Source organism: Neophocaena asiaeorientalis, unplaced genomic scaffold, assembly GCF_003031525.2.
Source record: "Neophocaena asiaeorientalis asiaeorientalis breed wild unplaced genomic scaffold, Neophocaena_asiaeorientalis_V1.1 scaffold470, whole genome shotgun sequence".
NCBI classification, from domain to species: domain Eukaryota; kingdom Metazoa; phylum Chordata; class Mammalia; order Artiodactyla; family Phocoenidae; genus Neophocaena; species Neophocaena asiaeorientalis.
Window position 1 is genome coordinate 885,516 of NW_020173714.1, and position 17,070 is coordinate 902,585.

A 17,070-nucleotide genomic window follows, 5' to 3' on the forward strand; every position below is an offset into this window, starting at 1 on the left:
TTTATTTATTTTATACAGCAGGTTCTTATTAGTCATCAATTATATACACATCAGTGTATACCTGTCAATCCCAATCGCCCAATTCATCACACCACCACCACCCCCGCCACTTTCCCCCTTGGTGTCCATATGTTTTTTCTCTACTTCTGTGTCTCAACTTCTGCCCTGCAAACTGGTTCATCTGTACCATTTTTCTAGGTTCCACTTATATGCGTTAATATACGATATTTGCTTTTCTCTTTTTGACTTACTTCACTCTGTATGACAGTCTCTAGATCCATCCACGTCTCAACAAATGACCCAATTTCGTTCCTTTTTATGGCTGAGTAATATTCCATTGTATATATGTACCACATCTTCTTTATCTGTTCATCTGTCAATGGGCATTTAGGTTGCTTCCATGACCTGGCTATTGTAAATAGTGCTGCAGTGGACACTGGGGTGCATGTGTCTTTTCGAATTATGGTTTTCTCTGGGTGTATGCCCAGTAGTGGGATTGTTGGATCATATGGTAATTCTATTTTTAGTTTTTTAAGGAACCTCCATACTGTTCTCCATAGTGGCTGTATCAATTTACATTCCCACCAACAGTGCAAGAGGGTTCCCTTTTCTCCTCACCCTCTCCAGCATTTGTTGTTTGTAGATTTTCTGATGATGCCTGTTTTAACTGGTGAGAGGTGATACCTCATTGTAGTTTTGATTTGCATTTCTCTAGTGATTAATGATGTTGAGCATTCTTTCATGTGCATCTTGGCCATGAATTTTTATATCTGCTTAATATTTTATGCATTTAATCATTACAACCTTAACTGCTAATTTAATATTTCCCATTGTTACATATTTAAATTACTTGCCTTTTTAAAAATACCATACAAAAAAGTGAATATCTTAATCCGAAAATTTGAGGGGTTAGGAGAAAAGAAATGTGTCATTTCCTTGGAATATGTTCTTAGTTTTAAAAATACCAGGTCAGAGTATCTAAACAAGCTTTTGATTCCTGATACATAAACACATTAGCTTTCTAATTATGTTATATTTTGCAAAAGCACCAGAGATATCTGAGAAATCTAGTTTCTCCAAATCCAGACCATTCTCTCTGTCTACCTATCTACCTGTCTATCACCTATCTAATTGATAAGTTATTGGTCACAAAGAAAGGTAAATGCAGTTTTTTCTGAACCCTATAAAGGTTGAACAGTTTTCTAATGTTTCACTTTCTCCTTTGCAATGTATCTGTGCGGATATGGCATTATTGAAGTTATTGTATCAAAGCTATTATTCAGTGATAAGGTGGGCATGCATTGAAGGGTCTTTGGTTGTCTACCCTTCACCCCTCATAACTGGCAGCATGTAGTACAAATTCCATAAGTAACAGAAAGTATGGGTGTAGGATATGACCCCCCAAAAGAATTTTTCCCTGATGAATTTGTACCACTTAACCTCATAATTGAAAGACTCTTTTTCAGAGATCGTAAGATGATAATTGCACGTTATATTGGCAAGAGTTTGGGGGAATAACAGAGCTCGTTTTTTCATAACTAGGATAATGTGTTCAACAAGTCTTATTCAAATAGGAGTTTAGCACAGCATTTTGTATCAACTGCAGTCTTTGAACAGCACAATCTGGGAGACCCACAAAGAGTGAATTACAGTAATCAGCCTTCAGAATGACAAAGGAGTTAATCAGCATCTCCTTGCCTTTCTCATGAAGCCTCTCAATCTGGTGATATCACAGAAATTATAAAAGGAAGTCTTTGTGACGGATACAAAATGCTTCTCAAATGATAATACCAAAGACAATGGGAAGAAAAAAATAAAGAGTCAACTTTAAAATTTTTGAGATGACTGAATTCTAATAAGAAGTACTCCCTGAATGATGAGACATAAGGAATAGCTGTTTAGTACTTGGGAGGAACTTAGGCCAGGCTAGGATTTAAATTCTTAAACTTCTGCACAAGCGAAATCTCCATGTGATTGAATACAGTTAAGATGAAACCATGTCTTTTAAATACAGGAGAATCAAGCACATTGGTCTATTCACAGTAGGGTGGTGAATGCCAGCTTCAGAGCAAGACGATTCCCTCTTTCCCCAGTTAATCCTCCTGCCAGGGTTCACCTCCGATCTCATACCTTCCCAACCCTACTCCCAGTGCCAGGTTCAAAATCTCCATTGAATTCAATTCACAGAGAATGGACTAGTCTCATTAATTGAATTTTCTGATTAGATTAGATTTTCAAAATGGAGTTCCAGGGAAACACTTCTAGAATTTAATAGTTTACATTTCCCATTTCTGAGTCTACTTTGCAGTTAATGTGATCCAGGATTCAGCAGGACAGGCTCATCCTTCTGAACATCAATTGTGGATTTTTCTTCCACTGGAAATGTTAGAGCCTCCTATTTTCAAGGAAAAAAAAATGTGTCCCAGGGAAGTTCTGTGATTTTTTCCAAAGGCAACTATTTAAGGTGTCTAACTAAGTCAGCCCTAGACCCCTTCCTGAGTGGAAAGTTTACAAAAGCCAAAGACAAAATCTCTTAACAGTTTTCGTTGTATCAACTCCAAGTCATATGCTGTTTTCTTTTTTGTGAGGTTATTTACCATACTAACTGCCCCTGAAGAAAGCATGTTGTATACTACTCGCCAAAAAATTGATAACTCTGATTTGTTGCCAATTTGGTGTAATGGAGGTTTAAACATAATATTTAAGCTTGTGAACACATTGTTGGGCATTGAGGATGTGTGACTATAAGCACATGGGGAGACGTGGACACTACTTTTGCTTGACCACTACTTTGAAAAAGAGGAACACAGTCTATTTCTTGGGAGATGGGAAGCTATTTAAAATGAGCACCATCAAAAGTTGTTTTAAATTAGTTTACTTTGGCAAAAAGGGTATAAGGATCTTTTCTCTGTCTTCTTAAAATCACAGGTGAAAATGGATAAAAGTGCCATTTAATTGAGGATTATAGTCACATTTTAGTCTTCATAGTTCAAAAGTTGTGACTTCTCAAATCAGAGAGGGAAAATCACTTATTACTATATTTTCTCTTCTGTATTTGGTGATATTTAATACCAAACAATTATTAAAACATAGAAGTCCTTCTCTTGTCCACAAAAGAAATAGCTTAAAGCTACTAATAACTTGGGAGAATATGTGGGCCAAAGCAAATAATTCAGGGTAGAAGAAGTGGGAAGAAAGTTTAAGGCAGTTTTTAAGCTTCTGTTTTAGGAGTTTATTAACATCTTGCCGTATCTATGCCCGTGAAATGATCTGTCTTTTGTATAGGAATTTAAAAAGTTAAGTAACATGTATAGATATGCCCCAACACAAGGAGAAGAATAGAAGGACCAAAGGCACTTGTGGTTTTTCTTATCCTGCTTTTATGGGCACAAGGTAGCAGGAAAAATGTTCCAGAAACTATGTCTTGGATTTTTTAATGAGTTGCTGCTAGTTGTAAGGCAATGGGCTCAGGCAAAGCAAAAGCTGTTCATTACAGTTTGTACTGAAGCCAGTTACGTGTGTGGCACACCCTAAGGACATGGGAGACACTCCCCACTTAACCTTAAAATATCAGGAAACCTACTCTCAATGTTGTACAATAAAAGAAGAAGGTGTGAAACCTCCCAGGTGTGCAGCTTCCCAGATGGGTCATTGTGAGCAACTCACTTCACTGTATACGTATTATTCTCATGTTACAGATAAGGAACCAAATACCTGTCTTGCCGTCTCAAGGAGCAGTCCTTTAGACAGCTATATGCGATGACATTGATGAACTTTTGATCTGTAGATGTAAGAATGACATGGTGGAAACATGTTTGACACGTGGCTAAAGAACCAATATCCGAACCATATCTTTTAGGGTCCTGGCAGGAGTGGGGTGATTCAGGAGAGTTTAATGAGGGAAGTACTGAGAAAAGTATGGCCAGGTTAAGAGAGCCCATTAAGGAATAGGGAAGCCCCACAAGGCCAGCAGCAGAAGTGCTAATATCATTCCTAGACCTGAAGGAGCCAGGGAAGGAGGCACTAACAGACACCAGAGTTTTGCTCTAGTGTTATCCCAAGATAGAAACCGTAGATGGCCAAGCATGTGATTGAGCCTCCCTATCTCCTGGGGTAGTAGTGTGCATTGGTGGAGTCTAACACAAAGCCAGCAAGTAAGTCCATCCATAGCGGCCACTCTCCCACACCAAAAGTAGGTGCAGAATGCTGGAGAGTGGATGTGGAAGAGCAGCTGGCAAGTGTTCAGCACTCGATCCAGTATCCAGATAAGCATTAAATTCTGTTTGGGAAGCCAGAAGGGGAGGGGAGACAGTACGGTTGGGTAACTACTGTGTGACAAGAACTTTGCATGATTTATCTCACATAGTCTTAGAATCCCCTTGATGAGAGGCTGATTATTATCTCCATTTAACAGGGGAGGTGAGCCCTGGTGGGTTTAATAATGTGTTCATGATCACAAAGCTCTTAAGTGTGAGGATAATATGAGAAACCAAACTTGCTTGACTTCAATAGGTGGGAGCATTTATAAGGGGACTCTAACTTGTCAACAGATGTGCATCGTAGGTAGTAGGGAGCTGTATACCTTGATGGTGGAGGACACCAACATTTCTGTAATAGGTGGAAACCCAGGGAGCTCTTCTTGTCCCATTAAAGCAAGGCCCTCTGTCATGATGCTTCACTCATATTCTGATACAACTCACAGACACTGACCCAAGTATGCTATTTTCAAATGAGCTTCAAAACTATTTTAATTCCATGTGTCTGAGAGACATCACAGTTTTTTTTTCTTAATTTACATTCTCATGATATATTAAAATAAATGAGGAGAATAATACATACCAGTCTTCTCTGACTCTGAGGAAGCTGTAAAAATTCTTCCACTGAAGTAACCTAAGAGGATTAATGTGTAGACCTTAATCCATCAACTTCTTTGAAAACAGTTGCTGCCTCCCTTGAGGAATTATATCGCTTTTCTGTGATTATTAGAAGCTCTACATCAAATTCCAAAGTCCAATGGATGGCTTTAATTCATGATGACCTTAAATTGTGGTGGTACCTAAACTTTACAAACTACAAGTTACTCATGTTACTAGCATGGGGGTAGAACTGTTTTCTGATCCTTCTTACTGGAATTGGGCCCATACTGAAGATTCTGAGTCATGAAAATATACATCCATAGCGGAGTAACCGTGTTGGCATCTTGTCATGCTGTTAATGAGGTTTTCTTATTGTTGTTTTTACTGTCTTTTGCCTAGATGTTTATTTTCTCCTCAGCAATGCCTCACAGTGATCCAAATCAGAATGATTGCTATATTTCTGTTTTTCTCTTCTTTCAGCTTTTTGTTTATAACCATATATGTATGACCTATTGACTTATATTACAATATGGTCAAATCCTGAAAGAAATCACTGTATTGAAAGATATCAGTATGTTACTATCCATACTTCCAAATAGGCAGCGTTATCCAGTTGAGTGCTCCCTGAATGGGAAGCTCTGATATAAAGGTGGCTTCAAGGTTGAAGAAAGTGCATAAGAACTCACAACTTTTCCCAGAGCCTGCTCACTGACTGGGTGGATTAGATTTCCCTGGGCACTCTTGTGCCTCGGCTGATACTTGAATGATTCAGGGACTTGAAATCCTTGCAAACCTTTTACAGACAGATGATATAATTAGAGCATATGAGTCCAAAACCACAGGATTACAACTTCAGACATGACCAAGCGATTCACTCATCTTCAGTTTGAATTGAACATTTATGATGTCCCTGAGGTTAGAAGTGAGGGGCAAATTGTCTTCAATGCAGAGAATTTTCCTTCACTTGGTCCAGAGAGGTAACACATTCATTCAATAGGGATATTCTGGACTAGTGACAAACACTTCTGTTATGGGCTTTTAGTAATATGGGGTGGGCATCTTATGGCATAGAGTTAAGTAAAACTGCAGGGCACAGAAAAATATAGTATCATCATAATAAGATATGTGGATGGTTATTTGAAATGGGAAAAATAGCAACATCGGTTAATATGGGAATGCCCAAGTTACTCATAGTACATTAATTCAATGAAAAATTATACAGCTATAAGAAGTAATGAGTTGGGCCTCTAACCGTTGACAAGATCTCAAAGATATCCATTGTGTGAAAAAAGAAAGTCTCAGAGCAATGACTATACTGTGATCACATTTGTGGTTAAATGTTCATGTGCACATTTGTATGCGTATACATGTGAAAATATACACATCAAAGTATTAGCAGTATCCATGAAAAGAGGTATGAGGGTAGGGAGAGGGCTAAATAAAGATTTTTCAAAATATCATCAGGAATATCTAAGAAGCTTTTGAATCTTTAATAAGAATATTAAATTACTAGTGACACACAGAGAAGCAGAAGATGAAACCCTGAAAATATGTCGGAAAAAATACTAACATTTTAGCACTGATATTATGTTATTTTATATGATTTTATGTTTACTCCCTTTTCTCTTTTCTATATCTTCCCATTTCTCTAAAATATTTATTACTTTTACTATAGTCATGATGTAACTAAACAATTAAAATATAAATGTAGTTGAACAATGCCTTAAGATTTAGACACTTGCCTATATTAACTCTGATTGGCATTTTATTTGTCTGAGTTGATTCTAATAATGCATTTATTTCTTTCATCTCTCTGATGTATTTGTGAGCCTCAGAATGATTTATCTTTGACCTCAGAGCCTTCTAGCTATTTGTGTATTTACTTCTCTTGTAGAGGAATTGGAGTCTGTGATAAATTGTAGGATTCTTTCACTTCCAGGATTTTCCTGAGTAGATGAAGCTATGTTATGATTTATACTTTAATTTGGTAGGCAAGAGTATGCCATTCAGCTTACTTTCTGATGTATATATTCGCAAGTTCTTTTTTTTGTACATTATAAAATGTATTTTTGCAAGTTATCCACTACTGTCTATGACTACAGTCTTTCTCAGCGTTGACATCAGAGATGCACACCAGCTAAATGTCAAGAGAAAAGAGAAACTTATCTGAGTGGGGTCCTGATGTATGCATGTGTGTGTTTCTGTGTGTGTGTGTGTGTGTGTGTGTGTGTGTGTGTGTGTGTGTGATTCACACATTGATTTTTGAATGAGCTGTCCGGCTAAAAGTCATTCTCCCATTTTTTTTCCCCTCAGCAATTATAAAAACTGCCCTTCCCAATATGGACAGAGAAGCCAAGGAGGAGTACCTGGTTGTTATCCAAGCCAAAGATATGGGTGGACACTCGGGTGGCCTATCTGGAACCACAACACTTACAGTGACCCTCACTGACGTGAATGACAGTCCTCCAAAATTTGCCCAGAGTAAGTGAATTCCCCACGCTGGTGAGCATCTAAAACTGATAGCAATCACTGAGTGCTTATTATGTGCAAGGTATGGTAATTCATATATATGGAAAACTGTGAACTCTTCTATCACTTTGGTACTAAATGTATCCTCACTTTACAGATTTCAAAGAATTTAAGAACATTTCTGAATATTAAGCATAAAGTAAACAATGGAGCTGAGAATTAGAACCAGCAAGTCTGGCTGCAAGATTTGTGCTTATTTCTCTATTGCATGGTACCTCCCATTAAGAAAACTCAAGAGAATGATTGAAATGCACCTCAGATATTGTTCTATCAATAGTTCCACTTGTATAAAAGAAACTAAATCTCTAGAGCCTGAGGTGGGGAAGGCAGATATACAGTACACTTGCTGCAAAATAGACACTCCTCCTTCCTGTGGCTGGCGGGACATCAGTGATCACTGACTCTACCCGTTCCTACTAAAGCTGTGCTTGGCCCCAGAAACCTCTCAACAGCATTGTAGGCAGCTACCATCAATGAATCAAGGAGACAATCATTATTTGCCAACTTTCTTGTACTCTCATAGAACCCTTTCCCTCTGTGCATTTATCCAAGTAATGTGACATTAGAGAGATGATTTGGGAAGGACTTTCTGACATGGAGAATCTTGAAATAAGAGAAATAAATGATGAATAGGAATTAGCTGGAACAAGGTGAAACTGGGGAAGGGAGGATGGACATTGCAACTAGAAGAAAAGGATGTCCAAAAGCCCCAAGGAGGAAGGGTGTACGGCCCTGGATGAGAACTGAAAAAATTTCACTACAGCTGGAGCACGAGGCTGGAGAGTTAGGCAGGAATTAGCCATCCTTGGATTTGCAGGTCATTTTAAGTACCAAGACTTTTATCCTAAGATCACTAGGAAGTCATTAAAATATTTTAACTTGTAGGTTAAGTAATAAGATTTGATTCTAGGGAAATCAGAGAAAATGGAATCTGGCCTTCTTCCAGTGTCTTTCCACACTGCAGCCAGGTAAGGGGTGCTTGTAATCATTCATTTAAAAGGTGATGGAAGCCCTGGCAAGCAAGGTTGGTCGCAGTGGGAGTGGAGAAAGTGTATAAGGGTGTTAGATATTTAAGAGCTAATGGTAACAAAAATCTAAGAATAGATTGCATTTTCAGTTGAGGAGGTGAGTTATCCTGTTTCTGACATGAGAGGTTACATGCATGCTAGTGCTGTTTGCTGGGATAGGAAATACCTTAGGAAAACCAGTTTTTGCAGAGAGAGAGAAGAGAGGGGAGGGAGAAGGAGAGTGAGAGAGGAAGGGAAAGACAGAGGTACAGTTTGAAAGTGACACATTTGAGGTACCTTGGAGAATTTCTCTGCAAAAATGCCAAGGTAGAAAGAACAGAAAAGATGCATTTCATTAAGAATTTTAGGAAAAGTGGGAGTGAGAGCAGTGCCTCTTGACCAGTTTTGCTTCACCGACTCAGCTGTGGAAAAAGCACCACAGCCGGCTCCAGCTGGAGGTGGGGGCTCAGATTTTAATCCACTGGAACATTTTCCTTGTGGGTAGCATGAGGTAGAGCTTCAAAATAGCAGAGGAGTGAGCCGTGGAGACATCAGAAATACATCTACATGTGGAACAACTCCTACAGAACACCAAATGAACACTAGCGTAAGACCTCAGACCACCCAAAAGGCAAGAAACTCTCCACGTACCTGGGTAGGGCAAAAAAACCCAAAAAACAAAAAACAGGGACAAAAGAATAGGGAAGGGACTTGGACTTCTGGGAGGAAGCTGTGAAGAAGGAAAGGTTTCCACACTCTACAAGCCCCTTCACTGGCAGAGACGGGGGGTGTGCAGGGGGGAAGCTTCAGAGCCACGGAGGAGGGCGCAGCAACAGGGGTGCGGAGGGCAAAGTGCAGAGATTCCCGCACAGAGGATTGGTGCCGGCCAGCACTAACCAGCCCGAGAGGCTTGTCTGCTCACCCGCCGGGCGGGTGGGGGGCTGGGAGCTGAGGCTGGGGCTTCGGTCGGATCCCAGGGAGAGGACTGGGGTTGGCTGCGTGAACACAGCCTGAAGGGGCTAGTGCGCCACAGCTAGCCGGGAGGGAGTCAGGGAGAAAGTCTGGAGCTGCCTAAGAGGCAAGAGACCATTGTTTCGGGGTTTGCGAGAAGAGGGGGTTCAGAGCACCGCCTAAACGAGCTCCAGAGATGGGCGCGAGCCATGGCTATCAGAGTGGACACCAGAGACGGGCATGAAACACTAACGCTGCTGCTGCAGCTACCAAGAAGCCTGTGTGCAAGCGCAGGTCACTATCCACACCTCCCCTCCCGGGAGCCTGTGCTGCCCGCCACTGCCAGGGTCCCGTGATCTCGGGACAACTTCCCTGGGAGAACACATGGCGCCTCAGGCTGTTGCAACGTCATGCTGGGCTCTGCCGCCGCAGGCTTGCCCCGCATTCTGTACCCCTCCCTCCCCGCGGCCGGAGTGAGCCAGAGCCCCCTAATCAGCTGCTCCTTTAACCTCATCCTGTCTGAGCGAAGAACAGATGCCCTCAGGTTACCTACACACAGAGGCGGGGCCAAATCCAAAGCTAAACCCCAGGAGCTGTGCGAACAAAGAAGAGAAAGGGAAATCTCTCCCAGCAGCCTCAGGAGCAGCAGATTAAATCTCCACAATCAATTTCATGTACCCTGCATGAGTGTAATAGCTGAATGGACAACGAATCATCCCAAATGGAGGCAGTGGACTTTGGGAGCAACGAAATATTTTTTTTTTTTTTCCTTTTCCCCTTTTTGTGAGTGTGTATGTGTATGCTTCTGTGTGTGATTTTGTCTGTATAGCTTTGCTTTTACCATTTGTCTTAGGGTTCTATCTGTTTTTTTTTTATTTTTACTATAGTTTTTAGCACTTGTTATCATTGGTGGATTTGTTTTTTGGTTTGGTTGCTCTCTTTCTTTTTGTTAATTTTTAAATAATTTTTATTTTTAACAATCATTTTTCATTTTTCAGTTTAACAACTTTATTTAACTTTTTTCTTTATTTATTTTTTTCTCCATTTTATTCTGAGCCGTGTGGATGACAGGGTCTTGGTGCTCTGGCCGGGCATCAGGCCTGTGCCTCTGGGGTGGGAGAGCCGAGTTCAGGACATTGGTCCACCAGAGACCTCCCAGCTCCACGTAATATCAGATGGCAAAAATCTCCCAGAGATCTCCATCTCAACGCCAACACCCAGCTCTACTCAACGACCAGCAAGCTACAGTGCTGGACACCCTATGCCAAACAACTAGCAAGACAGGAATACAACCCTAACCATTAGCAGAGAGGCTGCCTAAAATCATAATAAGGTCACAGACACCCAAAAACACACCACTGGACACGGACCTGCCCACCAGAAAGACAAGATCCAGCCTCATCCACCAGAACACAGGCACTAGTCCCCTACACAGGAAGCCTACACAACCCACTGAACCAACCTTAGCTACTGCTGGCAGACACCAAAAACAACAGGAGCTATGAATCTGCAGCCTGCAAAAAGGAGACCCCCAAACGCAGTAAGTTAAGCAAAATGAGAAGAAAGAGAAACACACATCACATGAAGGAGCAAGGTAAAAACCCAACAGACCAAACAAATGAAGAGGAAATAGGCTTTCTACCTGAAAAAGATTTCAGAATAAGGATAGTAAAGATGATCCAAACTCTTGGAATTACAATGGAGAAAATACAAGAAACGTTTAACAAGGACATAGAAGAACTAAGGAGCAAACAAACAATGATGAACAACACCATAAATGAAATGAAAAATTCTCTAGAAGGAATCAGTAGCAGAATAACTGAGGCAGAAGAATGGGTAAATATCTTTTCCGACCATAACACTGTGAGACTAGATATCAATTACAAGAAAAAAAAAACTAAAAATACCAACACATGGAGGCTAAACAATACACTACTAAATAACCAAGAGACAACTGATGAAATCAAAGAGGAAATCAAAAAATACCTAGAAACAAATGACAATGAAAACACAATGACCCAAAACCTATGGGATGCAGCAATAGCAGTTCTAAGAGGGACGTTTATAGCAACACAATCCTACCTTAAGAAACAAGAAACATCACAAATAAACAACCTAATCTTACACCTAAGCAATTAGAGAAAGAAGAGCAAAAAAAACCCCCCACAAAGTTAGCAGAAAGAAAGCAATCATAAAGATCAGATCAGAAATAAATGAAAAAGAAATGAAGGAAACCATAGCAAAGATCACTAAAACTAAAAGCTGGTTCTTTGAGAAGATGAGCAAAATTGATAAACCATTAGCCAGACTCATCAAGAAAAAAAGGGAGAAGACTCAAATCAGTAGAAGTAGAAGTGAAAAAGGAGAAGTAACAACTTAAACTGCAAAAATACAAAATATCATGAGAGATTAATACAAGCAATTATATGCCAATAAATTAGACAACCTGGAAGAAATGGACAAATTCTTAGAAAAGCGCAGCCTTCCAAGAGTGAACCAGAAAGAAACAGAAAATATAAACAGACCAATCACAAGCACTGAAATTGAAACTGTGATTAAAAACTTCCAACAAACAAAAGCCCAGGACCAGATGGCTTCACAGGCGAATTCTATCAAACATTTAGAGAAGAGCTAACACCTATCCTTCTCAAACTCTTCCAAAATATAGCAGAGGGAGGACCACTCCCAAACTCATTCTACGAGACCACCATCACCCTGATACCAAAACCAGTCAAAGATGTCACAAGGAAAGAAAACTACAGAGCAATATCACTGATGAACATAGTTGCAAAAATCAACTATCCAAAAATGGGCAGAAGACCTAAATAGACATTTCTCCAAAGAAGATATACAGACTGCCGACAAACACATGAAAGAATGCTCAACATCACTAATCATTAGAGAAATGCAAATCAAAACTACAATGAGATATCATCTCACACCAGTCAGAAAGGCCATCATCAAAAAATCTAGAAACAATAAATGCTGGAGAGGGTGTGGAGAAAAGGGAACCCTCTTGCACTGTTGGTGGGAATGTAAATTGATACAGCCACTGTGGAGAACAGTATGGAGGTTCCTGAAAAAACTACAAATAGAACTACCCTATGACCCAGCAATCCCACTACTGGGCATATACCCTGAGAAAACCATAATTCAAAAAGACTCATGTACCAAAATGTTCATTGCAGCTCTATTTACAATTGCCCAGAGATGGAAACAACCTAAGTGTCCATCATCGGATGAATGGATAAAGAAGATGTGGCACATATATACAATGGAATATTACTCAGCCATAAAATGAAACGAAATTGACCTATTTGTAATGAGGTGGATAGACCTAGTCTGTCATACAGAGTGAATAAGTCAGAAAAAGAGAGACAATTACCGTATGCTCACACATATATATGGAATTTAAGAAGAAAAAAATGTCATGAAGAACCTAGGGGTAAGATAGGAATAAAGACACAGACCTACTAGAGAATGGACTTGAGGATATGGGGAGGGGGAAGGGTAAGCTGTGACAAAGCGAGAGAGAGGAGGGAGATCAGCTTGGTGCTTTGTGACCACCTTGAGGGGGTGGAGGGAGGGAGACGCAAGAGGGAAGAGATATGGGGATATATGTATATGTATAGCTGATTCACTTTGTTATAAAGCAGAAACTAACACACCATTGTAAAGCAATTATACTCCAATAATGATGTTAAAATTTTTTCTTTTTTTTAAAGAATTTTAGAATTTTCACATCTGGCCATTCATAAATCAGACAACAATGCCAACCTTTGAAACCAAATGACTGAAATAAAAAAAGTCATCTCTTGCATCCTTCCCCTGACTCTTTCGTTTTCTTTTCAGTTGCCATTATAGTTAATGCGCTAACATGCAACTCCTCTTTCTCACAAAATGATTGTTTCAATTGAGTGGTGGCATATAAGTTTCAAGTGTTCCCTTTCTTAGAGGTAATACTGATTAACTACGATCCCATTGAAAGGGATGATGAGAGTAGGAAGAGTAAAAGTGGATAAAGAAATGTTTCATTGGCTTGGTTTCCCAAGGCTTCCTGATGCAGGTTTAGTAGCAAGGTGAGCCCCTTGCTGTCTTATTATTTAATAAGCACACCTCAAGGAATCATCTGAAAACTTTATCTGAAATATAAAGTTGGAAGGAAATGGAATCATTACACCAATTATGAGGGTATTGGGAGACTTGTGCTAGACCGATGATTTTTGGTGCCTTTCTTACAGCAAAACTGTTCGGAAAACATTTTTGTTCCCGGGTCACATAATATTATGATTTCAAGAGACACTTTAACTTCATCAGTAAATAAAAGTGTGTTAGTTCTAGAAGAAAACATCGCCCATCATCTAAAGTAATCTTGTTATACTGGGGAAAATGAGCCTTAGTTTATCCAAGGGACTCAGTGATTGAGTTCAAACTAGAATTAGCTAATGTTCTCCAGATATAATTTTTCCTTTTGGGTTTATGGTTCATCGAATGTTTATTTTCCCTTGTTCTTGTTGCAATGGGACTACAACTTCCTGGTTGTCTGGGTTTGGGTTCCCCGCAAACAGGCGCTGAGACAAGGATTTGATTATAAGTAGTTTATATTGGAGATGATCCCAAGAAACGCCAGCAGGGAAGTGAGAATTGTGAGCGAGAGGAGGTAGAAAGCTGACAGTGTGCGTTATCAAGCCAGCGATGACTGGGGTGACTGGAGCTTCATTCCACTGGGGAAACTCTGGAGCACTGTAAATAAACAAAAGAAAAGGACCAGCTTAAGATTATCCTGCCAGAGAGGGCAAGGAGCCTGGAATTTTATATACTAAGTTGCGTGAGCCTTTGAGGGCTGCTTCTCTGGGGGTGTTAATTTTCTGATAGTTCTGGACTGACAGGCAATGGACAAAACGGGTTCTGAAGTCCAGAGGAAACCCTCAGCAAAGAAATGCAAGAGTTGGCCGTTGGCTGTAAGGCAGGTGTGACTGAAGTGGTAGTGGCCAGGGGTTACGGGGTTGGGGTACTGGCAACTTCCCATACATCAGTGAAAGTGAGTGACACCAATACAACAGCCAAAGTGATCTGAATAAAAATGGGACTAATATCACTAAATAGACACGTTTTCCTGCCCCCATAGGGGAAGCCACATACACTGTAACTGTATTTTGCCTAGAGAGTTTTGAGGGTAGGATTTTTGGTCTTCAGAGCAAGGAGAATTTTAGTAACAAGAGGAGTGTTTCATGTGTCTGAACAGCTTGCTGCAGGGCACAGCAGAAGCTTGGTAATTGGATTTTATCAAAAATGGTCTATAAGTCTGTAAATATAAAGGTAACTTCAAAAGTGACTTTCAGTGTGTTACACATTGCATCTATCTGTGCTGAAATTAGCTTAATATTTTATGTTGGGCAACAATGAATATCCCCAAGGGCAGCCAGTGTGATTATACAGCAAATTGGAAAGAACATTCACATAGACTCACTAATATCCTGATATAACTCTGCTCCAAATATGTACTTGGTAAACATATGGTTGAATAAGTCCCATAACTCAGAAGAGTTTCAAAGAGAGATCACTGCTTCTTCTGGGAACATTTGTCTCTGGCTCATTTAAGACTGTACATTCCACAGTGGAAAGGAGGTTTTTGTCTTTCCCATCACTGTATTGGTAGTATCTATACAGAAGTAGCCAGAGCAAAAGAGGTGCCCAATACATATTTGTTAGATGAATGAATGAAGAATGGAATATGTGCAGTGCTCAGTGTCTCTCCTCTTTCCTAAGGTCTGTATCACTTCTCAGTACCAGAAGATGTGGTTCTTGGCACTGCCATAGGGAGGGTGAAGGCCAATGATCAGGATATTGGTGAAAATGCACAGTCGTCATATGACATCATTGATGGAGATGGAACAGCACTGTTTGAAATCACTTCTGATGCCCAGGCCCAGGATGGCATTATAAGACTGAGAAAGGTAAGCTCAGGAAGGTTTTGTTCGTCTTCAGAATACCTCTTTGAAACTTGAATGTTGAAGGTGGTAGGGGTTGGGTGGACTTCCTGATGTAATCTTACAACTGGAGGAGGTTTGCCTTCTTGAGCTGTGCAAAAGTGAGTGCTTTTTGCACATCCTATCTTCTAGTCCTACTTTATATTTCAGCTAAACCTCGGTGAACAGTGACCATGGTGGTGCTAGCCTCCCATCTCACCCATCATTTCTTTCCTCTCTGTGTTTCAGTGTTGTTCCATGAGCTGCAGGAACTTGCTCAGTTCTTGTCCAGAGCATCCACCTATGTAGGAAAGCCAACACTCTGAAAGCAACCTTTAAGCAATGAGGGACAAAGATTGGTGGACAGTTCCTATTCACTGAAGAAATTATTGTGAGGCATATTGTTTATGATTCCGTAGAGGATTTTCAGTGGGAATAATCCTCATCAGCCCATAGAGGTGGCAAGTTCAATGGCTTTTCATCCTTTTCTGTAGAACTCTCCCCATTTCTAATCTCCTGCTTCCTAGAATATCTCTGCAAAATGCATTCAAGTTTCCTGTGTCTTCACTGCAGGCTCTGCTTTTAGGGAAACTCAAAGACAGACAAAGTAGTCAGCTTCAGTTATTCTGGCTAGTTCTGGCACCGGAAGGACAGGGCCCACCCTGCTATCATTAGATGCTCCTAACTGTGATCAAATGACCAAGCATTGTGGTCAATGAAGCTCATCTTTGCTTTTTTCCTGGTTGTGGGGCTACCATTGGAGAAAGAAACATCTCCATAAATAATACAAAGAATATATGGCTTTTTTTAAATTGGAGTATAATTGCTTTACAATGTTGTGTTAGTTTCTGCCACAAAGTGAAGTGAATCAGCCGTATGCATACACATATCCCCTGCCTCTTGGACCTCCCTCCCCGCCTTCATCCCACCCAACTAGGCCATCACATAGCACCAAGCTCAGCTCCCTGTGCTATACAGCAGGTTCCCACTAGCTATCTGTTTTACACATGGTAATGTATTTATGTCAAACCTAATCTCCCAATTCGTCCTCCCCTTCCCTTCCCCTCCATGTCCACACGTCCGTTCTCTACGTCTGCCTTTCTATTCCTGCCCTGCAAATAGGTTCATCTCTACCATTTTTCTGGATTCCACATATATGAGTTAATATACGATATTTGTTTTTCTCTTTCTGACTTACTTCACTCTGTATGACAGACTCAAGGTCCATCCACATCTCTACGAATGATCCAATTTCATTTCTTTTTGTGGCTGAATAATATTCCATTACATATATGTACCACATCTTCTTTATCCATTCAGATGTTGATGGACATTTAAGTTGTTTCCGTGACCTGGCTATTGTAAATAGTGCTGCAATGAACATTGGGGTACGTGTGTCTTTTGGACACATGTCCAAAATATGGTATATGCCCAGTAGTGGGATTCCTGGGTCATATAGTAGTTCTGTTTTCAGGGGTTTTTTTTTTTTTTTTTTTTTTTTTGTGTGTGTGTGGTACACGGGCCTCTCACTGCTGTGGCCTCTCCCATTGCAGAGCACAGGCTCCGGACGCGCAGGCTCAGCGGCCATGGCTCACAGGCCAAGCCGCTCCGCGGCATGTGGGATCCTCCCAGACCGGGGCACGAACCCGTGTCCCCTGCATCGGCAGGCGGACTCTCAACCACTGCGCCACCAGGGAAACCCCTATTTTCAGTTTTTTAAGGAACGTCCATACTGTTCTCCACAGTGGCTGAATCAAT

The 17,070-nt window shown here is 40.5% G+C and overlaps 1 protein-coding gene across 1 annotated transcript in view; it reads left to right on the top strand.

Annotated features, from left to right (window-relative positions):
- The window catches only part of CDH8 (cadherin 8), a 358,896-nt gene that overhangs the window by 199,382 nt on the left and 142,444 nt on the right, over window positions 1-17,070 (top strand). The window contains exons 5-6 of the mRNA XM_024750646.1: window positions 7,170-7,337; window positions 15,113-15,300. Coding sequence (XP_024606414.1) covers window positions 7,170-7,337; window positions 15,113-15,300 — 356 coding nt within the window. The remainder of the gene's footprint in view (window positions 1-7,169; window positions 7,338-15,112; window positions 15,301-17,070) is intronic.